General features: G+C 48.2%; 1 protein-coding gene across 1 annotated transcript; it reads right to left on the bottom strand.

Moving 5' to 3' along the window:
- Window positions 1-2,613: 2,613 nt before the first annotated feature.
- On the bottom strand, window positions 2,614-9,897 carry BPIFA1 (BPI fold containing family A member 1). Its single transcript, XM_077952233.1, has 9 exons — window positions 9,843-9,897; window positions 7,983-8,157; window positions 7,658-7,814; window positions 5,988-6,095; window positions 5,504-5,656; window positions 4,399-4,483; window positions 3,749-3,812; window positions 3,285-3,360; window positions 2,614-2,795 (listed from the first exon to the last, which is right to left on the bottom strand). The coding sequence occupies exons 2-8, from the start codon at window positions 8,140-8,142 to the stop codon at window positions 3,320-3,322; spliced, it is 768 nt and encodes a 255-aa protein (XP_077808359.1). The 5' UTR covers window positions 8,143-8,157; window positions 9,843-9,897; the 3' UTR covers window positions 2,614-2,795; window positions 3,285-3,319.
- Window positions 9,898-10,625: the final 728 nt, after the last annotated feature.

Genomic DNA, 10,625 nt, shown 5'->3' with positions numbered 1-10,625 from the left:
GATTGGCCTTTCTGTCTCCCTGTGGCTTTGGGCAAGTCATTCACACAACCCCAAGGCCTCAGTATCTCATCTGTGTAATGAAAGAGTTGGACTAGTCCCTAAAGACCTCAACATTGAGAGCGTATGTACTTTTTATTTGAGGGGGTCAGTGTTCTTCAGTCTGGGTAGCCCCATTCTTTTTCCTTCTCACAGCCAGTATTTCATAAATCTTTTCTTTTCTTTCTTTTTCTTTTTTTTGAGACAGGGTCTTGCTTTGTCACCCAGGCTGGAGTGCAGTGGCGTGAACATGGCTCACTGCACCCTTGACCTCCAGGTCTCAAGCGATCCTCCTGCCACAGTCCCTCAAGTAGCTGGGACTACAGTCACATGTCACCATGCCTGGCTAATTTTTCTTTTTTTCTTTCTCTCTCTCTCTGTCTTTTTTTTTTTTTTTTTTTTTTGTAGAGATGGAATCTCCCTATGTTGCCCAGGCTGATCTCAAACTCCTGAACACAAACGATTCACCCGCTTCGGCTTCCCAAAGTGCTGGGATTACAGGCATGAACCACTGTGCCTGGCCTCATAAATCTTATCTGAATACACAGACTCAACTTTCTTACCTCCCCTCCTCTTCTCAGTTCCTTAAATTCAGGCTTCTTCCTCCAACAATATGACTCCCACCCAGGATATCAAGAAGCTGCTGCTTACTTACAATTCCAGTGACCCTTTCTCTATGTTTGTCCTTCTCAAACCCTCAGCAGTGAACACTTTGCACCAGTTTGTCCTTTTCATTTCGTCCTCCTCTTACTTACAGAATTGACAAGAGGTCAGTATGACTGCATGCAAGGAAGCAAAAAATGGGCGGTAGGTGACTTGTGTACCGTTGGCTTCCTGGCTGGATCCTCAGGGTGTCCCAGGCATTTCCACACAGAGTAGCCGCAGCCAAGGGCATACTTTGTCTGCTGGAATTAGTTCATCCTCCCAGATCCCCAGGTACCCACAGCTCCTCAGCCTGACACCTGGACACACACCTCACCCACGCCCTCGCCCACATCCTTCCAGATCCACCTTCTGAACATCTTTCAAATTTGCCATTTTCTTTTCTTTCCAACTTTTATTTTACATTCAAGGGGTACATGTTTTACCCAGGTAAACTGTGTGTTGTGGGGGTTTGTTGTATAGATAATTGTGTCATCCAGGTAATCACCATAGTACCCATAGGTAGTTTTTCAATCCTCACTCTCCTTCTGCCTTCTACCCTCAGATAGGTCTGGTGTGTATTATTTCCTTCTTTGTGTCCATGTGTACTCAATGTTTAGCTCCCACTTGTAAGTGAGAACACGAGATGCTTGGTTTTCTGTTCCTGCATTGATTCTCTTAGGATAATGGCCTCCACCTGCATTCATTTTGTTGCAAAGGCTATGATCTCTCCTTTTTTGGAGATGAAGTCTCGCTCTGTCGTCCAGGCTGGAGTGCAGTAGCGTGATCTTGGCTCACTGCAATCTCCACCTCCCTGGTTTAAGCTATTCTCCTGCCTCAGCCTCCTGAGTAGCTGGGATTACAGGTGCGCACCACCATGCCCAGCTTATTTTTGTAGTTTTAGTAGAGATCGGGTTTCACCATGTATGATCTCATTTTTTAATAGCTGTGTAGTATTCCATGGTATATATGTACCATATTTTCTTTATCCAGTCCACCATTGATGGGCATCTAGGTTAATTCTATATCTTTGCTATTGTGAATAGTGCTGTAATGAATGTGTGTGTATCTTTTTGGTAGAAGGATTTATATTCCTTTGGGTATATGCCCAGTAATGGGATTGCCAGGTCGAATGGTAGGTCCATTTTAAGTTCTTTAAAAAATCTCCTGACTGCTTTCCACAGTGGCTGAGTTAGTTTACATTCTTACCTGCAGTATAAGCATTCCTTTTCTTTGCAACCTCGTTGTCATCTGCTATTTTTTGACCTTTTAATAATAGCTGTTCTGACTGGTTGAGATGGCATCTTATTGTGTGTTTTTAAAAATTAAATTTAATTTTTTTTGACGGGGTCTCACTTTGTCACCCAGGCTAGAGTGCAGTGGCATGATCTTGGCTCACTGCAACCTCCACCTTCTGGGCTCAAGCAGTTCTCCCACCTCAGCCTCTCGAGTAGCTGGGACCACAGGCACACGCCATGACCCCTGGCTAATTTTTGTATTTTTAGTAGAGATAGGGTTTTGCCATATCAGTCAGGCTGGTCTTGAACGTCTGCCCTTAAGTGATCCGCCTGTCTTGGCCTCCCAAAATGTTGGGATTACAGATGTGAGTCACCACACCTGGCCTTCATTGTCGTTTTAATTTGCATTTCCCTAATACAAATCTGCCATTTTCATTCCTGGTGTGGCAAGCTTGTGTGTCATTAACCGTACCTGGAGTATTATATCTACCCTGAACGCCTTATCCCCCCTCTCTAAGGATGCCTGGGAAAGCCTTCTGAAATCTACACACACTTGAACACCTCCCTGACCTGCTCAAGACTATTCAGATCTACAAAGTAGGTGCCAAACTCTGTGCCATGGCCCCAATCACCCAGGCCAGGGCTGTTTCCAACCCAGGAGCCCTCAAGTGATGGTGAAGGATGACAAGGTCCCTGATGCAGAAGAAGCCATTTTATTAGGTGAGGCACGTGGGATGTTACACACGCCTGGTGGGAAAAGAGAGGGAGCAGGTTCCTCGGAGAGAAGGCGACTGTGTCATCTTCCAGCACATGGGTCAGTCATCTGTGAGCACTGGGAAGCTGGGCCAGAGGGAATGGATTGAGCAGCAAGAAATAGTTCTGTTGGGGGAAGACCCGAATCAGGATGGAGACTCAAGGTCAGTGAGTGTTACTGGTATTGACTCATCATCAAATTCATGCCTCAAAGGGACAGGAGGAGGCCAAGACCCTGGGGAAGGCATCAGGCTTGGGGTCAGGGCTCCGTGCGTGTGTGTTTGAGTGAGTGTGTGTCTGTGTATCGATGTGTACTTGTGTTTGGTGAGTCCACCGATGTGGGCGTGTGTGAGTATGCTGGTGTGAGAGTGTGTGCGTCTGTATCAGTGGCCATGTGTCTGGGCATTTGTGTGTGTGTTTCTCCTGGTAGCTGTGCTGCCTGCATCCTTCCACCTCTGTCAGCTTTTCTGTGGATTTCTCTGTGCATCCCTGTGTGTACCTCTGTAGATGTTTGTCTCTTTCTTTGGATGTCATTGTCCCAAGCTGCCGGCTGCCTTCTACCAGGAGAAGAACAGCCAGCCCCCAAAATCCTGGGGTGTGGGGAGGGGCACTTACCAGCTCAGCAGAGGACAGGCCCCTTCCTGGAAGGCTTAGACCTTGATGACAAACTGTAGTCCGTGGATCAACATGTCTAGAAAAACAAACAAATAAACAAACAAACAAACAATAAAAAAAAAAAAACAGACCACAGTCATGATCTCAACGTGAAGGAGTCCACATTCCTAAAGGTGGGGGGCCAGGGAATGGAGGCCTCTGGAGATCCGACTGTGTTCAGCATGCTTGGAGGAAGCCAGGCCTCCTTCTACCAACCAGCCCAGCTGTCCTCAGTGTCAGGGCTGAGGCAGGAGACACAGTGTCTATCTCAAAATCATCTGGATTATTCCGGGGAAAAAAAGCCCAAAATGGAGAGAGTTGAGGCCAGAGGGACCTAGTATCCTAGGGTGTGCAGGAAAAAAACTCCTTGGGGGAAGTTGCTGCTCCTGCAGAGGGGGACAGAGGGCTGGAAAGCAGGTACTTACTGGCAATGTCATGCACCAGGGTGACGTCCAAGCCACTGAGAACCTCATTGACCAGAGGGCACACCTGGCCAGGGGCAGAGGGGTGAGTTAGGCAGAGTGGCACCCTGGAGCAGCAGAATCCCCAGCGGGGGTTCTCTGGGGAAATTTCCTGTCATTTTTCAGTGTGAAAGTGATTCTAAGCAATCCCACAGATCAATGACCACACATGCACGAGGACAAACTGGAGGCATGAGGGATGTTGTGAAGGACCCCAAATCACACAAGCCCAGTGTTCACTCTGTGACATCACATCTGATTCTAAGTAAAGTGGAGTGCTCTGGTTATAGAAGACACCCAGGCATAGGTTAGAAGACTGTCTGTGGCCATAGAAAGCTGGGCAGGGAACTTCTCCAACTTCTCAGAACAGGGGCCAATCCTTTTCAGCTTCAGTGTGGACAGGCAGGGCCTGGCCTAGAGCAGAGACTCATCAATGCATTTGGAAAGATGTAAAGAAGAAATATGGACAGATGGATCAATGGACAAATAGATTGATGAATGGAAGTTACTTATCAAATTGAAGGACTTGGACCCACTCAGCCCAGGGCTTTGTTTCAGTGCAAGAAGTTCTAAAACTTGGTTTAGATCAGGGGATCCCCACCTTGCCCACTTACCTTGCCCTGAACCAACTCAGGCAGGACTTTATTCAAGATCCCTGTGAGGTTGTCCAGAAGACCTTGAATGGGGAGGGGGCCAAGTCTGAAAGAGAAAAGCCATGGGTGATGCAGGGACCTGGAGTTGGTGTGGAGAAGTCTCCAGAGGGGGACACTGTGAACCCCAGAGTCTCAACACTCAGTCACTAAAGCAGAGCTTTGTCTGTCTACACCCGTGTGCAGGCCAACAGCAAGGGTCCTATTGAAAGGGAGTTACATTTGTGTACAGCAGTGCACACACAGGTATGTGTAGGATAAACACATGGTTCTCAGAAAAAGCAGGTGTCAATAAGGCTTTGCAGAGTCCATAAATGAATTGATACTACTTAGTATGTAGTTGTCATGAGGATCCAATGAGATGACACATGTGAAGCCCAATGTATGTGCTCATTAAAAGTTAACCACATGGGCAACTTTTGCATAATAGGTATGACACAGTCTCCCCATGTGACAGGTAACTGAAATAAGTAACCTAGTTAGGATCCATGTCTATTTTACCCCTTACTAGGACAAAGCACTTTCACACCTATTATCTTGGTAGATTCTGTCAATAACTCCAATGCAGTTCCATACTGCAGATAAGTAAACTTAGAACTAAATTGGAGAAGCACTACCCAAGTTCACATAGGAAGCCCTCTGTCCCCATTCCTATGTAATATGCAGGGCTTAAACTCCAATTTCTTGTTGCTAGATCCAGCATAAAATTGGTTATCTTGGTTTAAGAAGGGATAAGCGACTACTTATCTATCTATCTATCTATCTATCTATCTATCTATCTATCTATGTATTTATCTATCTATCTAACCATCCATCCATCTATCTGTTCATCCTTCTCTCCATCCACCCAACCAACTAACCATCTGTCAGTCCATCCATCCATCCATCCATCCATCCATCCATCCATCCATCCATCCATCCATCTTTCCACCCTCCCTCCTTCCCATCCATTTTCCCACCCTTTCAGCCTCTCACTCATCTATTCTGTCATTGTCCCAGCTTTCCAACCATCCATCCAGCATCACACCATGTCATCTCTGGGCAGGAGAAGCTGCTTCTCTGGCCTCACCCATCAAGCAGAGAGATATGCAGGCTTCCAGGAGAATGGGTGCAGTCACCAAGGACCAGGTGGATCCTCCCCTGCTTATCTCTCACGGCTAAGATTTCTGCAGTGATGTTCAGCTTCACAGCCAGCCTCAACAGACTTGCACCAACCAGGGGCCTGCAAAGGAGACAGCCCCACTGGTATCTGGCTCCACCATATTCCAAGGAAGAGGGTTATTTTCTCCTTGCCAAGAATGCTAGCCTCACCTCCTTCCATCTTGCCCACAGTTGTACTTATCTCATTTTCTAGCAGAAGAAACAAAGGCTTAAGAGGTCAAGTGAGTTTCCCAAGTGACCCAAGGCTGCTCAGCATAGCAGCAAATGAGCTGAATTGGAGGCTTAGGTCTGTTAGACTCCAATACCCCTGTTATGGTTACCCATGGTTACCCATGGTCACCAGGGTCTCCCTTGGTGAGCCATCCTCTCACCCCCTCTTGGGACCCACTCACGTATTCACTTGGAGATTTATGCCGAGAGGGATGGTGACATAGAGACGGTGGCCATCAGGGCTCTGCACAAGGCCAAGTTCCAGCAGCTGGGGGTCAGTGACCTTTATACTGTCCAGGGAGTAATATTGGAGGGGGAAATATTAGATCTTCTAACTCCAAATCCAGAAACCATCTTTAACCTAACAGTACTCATCCCAGAGGTAGAACTTCCCACCCAGGATAGGGAGACGGGAGGGGAGTCTTGCAGCCTAAGCCACATGAGTCTGAGTCACACATCAGGTCTTTTCCAGCCTCTGCCCTGGAACAGATCTGACACACACACAGTGCCCTTTCCTCATCTCCAGTCTATGATGTATTCAGGAGAGCAACTGTGTCTGGATTATATTTGCATCCTGTATGCCAGCTAAGAGCCTTACAAAGAAAGTGGCTACTTCATATTAGTTGACTGTGGATTGATGAGAAGGTGGATAGCGGATACGTGGGTGGATGGATGGAAGAGTAAGTGATTAGGTAGAAGGATGAATAACTGGATGATGGATTGGTCAGTGGATGAATGAATGACGCAGGTGCAACTGGAAGTAAACCTGCACAAACACTTATGGGTAAGAATCACCCACCCTGTCAGGTGGCTGATCACCAAAGTTTATCATGGGGATTGAGGAGCAGGAAGTCAGGGAGAGTGCAGAGAGGGTGGAAGGAAGCCTTTCTCCCATTGTCCTATCTTTCCAACCATCCATCCATCATCATACCCTGTTGTCTCCAGGAGAAGCCAGCCGTCTGACCTCACCCACCAAGCAGGGAAGCCATTTGATGGGTGAAGCCATTCACTGAGCCAGCCTCTGTGCCAGGTGATTTACACCTTTTCCAGTCCTCCCAATAGACTTCCTCTGTGGGTTCTATAATCTACATTTTACAGATGGAGAAACCAAGCACGGAGAGACAGGGTGTCCTGTCCCAGGTCATCCAACAAGTACATTTGAAAATCGAAGTCAAGAAGTCTGTCTGTCTCCAAGTCAGGGAGCGAGACCCTGGGTGGGTAGGATTTTGGAAATGGCTTTGATCCAGTCCTATCCAGGACCCAGGCTTTCCCAGCTCACTGGCATCAATCTTCCATTCTTGCTTTTTGCTTTGCGAGCTCTTGGCTGTCTCATGGGAAACACCACATTAGACCTTTCCATGGACATCACACTGTTCTTCATCACATTGATATCATCAAGGTGATATCTTGGTGATATCACTCTCGCTTACATCAAAGGCCATCTGTGTTCTAAGGGATTTCACAGGTGGAGAGAACAAAATGACCACAGTGTAGTGGGAAGAGCCTTGGCTTTGGACTTAGGAAAGTAGAGTGAGAGCCTTACTCACTTGGCATCACTCTAGCAGCGGGAACACAAGCACCTCTGTGCCTTGGTTTTCCTATTTGCAAACTGAAGATTATTAAATCGACCTCAGAGGGTAGTTGTGAGGATTACAGATGATGCTGGGGCCTCAGGACATGCCTAGAACTGAGGGCATTGCTGGTTTGCCAGACTGGAGATGGGTCTCAGAACTGAGTCCTGGCTCCCCCTTCAGGCTGCCACCTCACTGCTTCAGTGCCACTGCCTGGGGCTGGCAGATCTTCACCTGGGGTTCCCTGGCGGAGATCAAAGCTCTATTTTAGGGCAACTCACTCAATGATGTTCAGGCCGGGGATCACTGATGTCACTTTCCCAAGCAGTCCCCCAAGGAGGCCACCAGAAGTACCTCCTCCAGGCTTCAGGATGTCCAGGAGCGGAAGGTTTTCCAGAATGCCCAACAGGCCCCCAGAGAGCAGGCCATTGCCGAGGGCTGGAAATGGGCATAAGGGTCTCTGGGGGTCAGATCTGACAATTCCAGATCCTCAGGCCCCCTCCCCCATCCAGCCCTGTCCCTCCCCGCTTCGCAGGGTTGGACACACTCTCTCTCTGTCACACACACACACACACACACCCCTGAAAGAAGTTGTCACAGACTCACCATTTGTCAAGCTTCCTGCAAGACCTGTGGGACTCAAGGGCAGGGCTGGATTCACAGTCAAGGGCAGGGCCTGGTCCAGGGGCACAGGCAGGCCTCCAAACTGGGCCATGGTCTGGGCTAACAGCCCGTAGAAGACAATGAGGACCCCAGTTTGAAACATCTTTGTTCTTAGTATCTGTGGACAGAATGACAAGTCCAACAGGGCATGGATATCAGAGAGGAATTTATGCACCACCTGCCCCTGCCGCCTAGGGGGTGGGGTTGTCATTCGTTTGCTCCCCAGAACACCAGGGGGTCACTAGTAATAGCTAACACTGCTGAACAATTTCTCCTTGCCAGGCAGCAGGCTGACTGCTTTACACAATTTCATCTTCATCACAACCCTAAGACATGGGCACCTGTTACCTGCGTTGCACAGGTGAGGGCCACTGATCAGGGGCCTAAAAAGGAGACAGCCCCACTGGTATCTGGCTCCAGTACATTCCAAGGAAGAGGGTTTTTTTCCTCCTTGCCAAGAATCCCAGCCTCACCTCACTCCATCTTGCCCACAGTTGTATTGTCTGATTTTCCAGTAGGAGAAACCAAGGCTCACAGAGGTCAAGTGAGTTTCCAGTTGGGAGTTTCAAATGTACTGCCATCACCTCTTGAAATCCACTCATGTACCCAAGTACCACTCATGTACCCAAGTACTCATGGCCTGAGTGTGGGTAACTTTCCCCAAGGTCACAAGTACACAGTGGAGAGAGGATTGGAAGCTAGAGCCAGGTGAACACTCTGTTAAATTAAGTAACCATCAGATTTATCCTCCAATCGGGCTTGCCTCAATGGCTTGAATCATTGCTGCTCTTCAGACAAAGCAAGTGAGAAGGGTTAAACATGCAAGTGCTGAAGAACTGAGCTGTTTTGCATCATCCCCGTTCAGTCCTTTGGCCTGACGGTTGGTGGATGCCCTTGAAAGTCACACAATATAGGGATCGCATGGCCACAGCCACCATCTCATGCAGACCTGTGTTGGGAAATTCCTGGGGCCATCAGAGTCTTCATTGCATGCAAAGAACCAGAGGACTAAAGAGGGGTAGTGACTTTCCCAAGGTCATAGAATAAATTGATGGTAGAGCTGTGGTTGAAGGCAGGTCTCCCAACCCTCCCCTCACTCAAGACACAAACATGCGTTCTATCGTTTTGACACCTTTCTCTTCTTCTTCAAGCTGCCCTGGAGGAATTCTGGGCACCCCCTGAGGTTTGGCTCGCAGACCTCTCACAGGTCTATTTGGCAGCCAGCGAAGTTGTCCAGAGCCAGCACTAGTACCCACACTTTGGAGACAACTGGCGGCTTTGTGCAAAATTCCATCTATTGGCTGACTCAGCTAAAGCTCCATTCTTGTGGTGGAAGGCTGGAAATGAAAGGTCTTTTGGTCCAAAGAGCCAGTTGCGCCCTTCTTAGGGAGGTAACTTTGACCACAGCTTCCGAATCTCCTTTGGGCAACAGACCCTTTATGAATCCAGTGGAAGCTAAAGATCCTAGTCTCCGAAAAATGCATCAAAGTGTTTAAAATTGGGAGAAGAATTTTAGGAGCTTTCTGGATCATCTGTATCCACATTGGTAACCTCAAGTTAAAACTTTTGCCTTAGGGGTTTTGATTTAGGGCATTAATAGTGCTCATTTTATATCAATATTACTGGTCTCTTAGGACAGCAGAGCAAATGGCCATTCCCACATCCCTGACATTGGCCAGGTCTGTTTCTCTTGCATGGCCCCCAGTGAGTGATCTTGAGTATGGTCTGCCTGCCCCACAGTGAGGAGCCTGAGATCCCTGCTGTCAAGGGTAGCAGAGGGGCTGCAGAATGGACAGCTCTTACCTGGACTTCTTAGAGGTCTCAGCAGCTGTTCTGGTCTCCTCTGTCTCCCCCACTCACTTCTGCCGAGGAGGCAGCCTCTTTTATAGTATGGGGACCAGGAAGCGTGTGTTGGGTGATGGGTTTCTAGATAATTGAGAATTCTGCAATCTGGCGGCGTCTTTCAGGGCTCTCCAAAGCAAATAATTGCTAATCACATTAGCAGGTGGGATGGTTAAACTATTTGGTCGACAAGATAAACAGAAAAACCTGAGATGGGATGTTACTCAAGACTTTATGGTTTCCTGAGCGGGGCCAAGGTTGGGGACCCACGCTCCCTAGGTAGCTTCGAGCATTGAAAGGAGCAGCCAGCCAGTCAGAGCCCAGGAAGGGACCTCAGTCTCATCTGTTGGACTCTTTCCTTTCCTGCTCTAATTGTTTTGCTACAATTGTTGGAGGATTCTTTCTCCTAAAGTGTCAAAAGAGACACTGCATCCGACATCTGGGGTGTGTCTCCATTCCAGGGATTCTCCTGCCTCAGCCTCCTGAGTAGCTGGGACTACAGGCAAGTGCCACCACACCCCACAAAGATTTTGTATTTTTAGTAGAGACGGGGTTTCACCATGTTGGTGAAACACAGTGGGTCTCCTGTTTTCAGAGCCCCTGTTGCACATCAGGAGCTCTCTGTCCTCACAAGAACCCTGAGAGGGAGAGGTTACTGCTCCTTTTTTTATAGAGGAGGAAACTGAGATCCAGTGGGGACAAGTGCTCAAAGACCCAGAGAGGATGCAGCACAGTTAGAATGCA

This window comes from Macaca mulatta, chromosome 10 (assembly GCF_049350105.2).
Source record: "Macaca mulatta isolate MMU2019108-1 chromosome 10, T2T-MMU8v2.0, whole genome shotgun sequence".
NCBI classification, from domain to species: Eukaryota; Metazoa; Chordata; class Mammalia; order Primates; family Cercopithecidae; genus Macaca; species Macaca mulatta.
The sequence above is the reverse complement of the archived record's forward strand: the minus strand, read 5'-3'. Positions and strand labels throughout refer to the sequence as shown.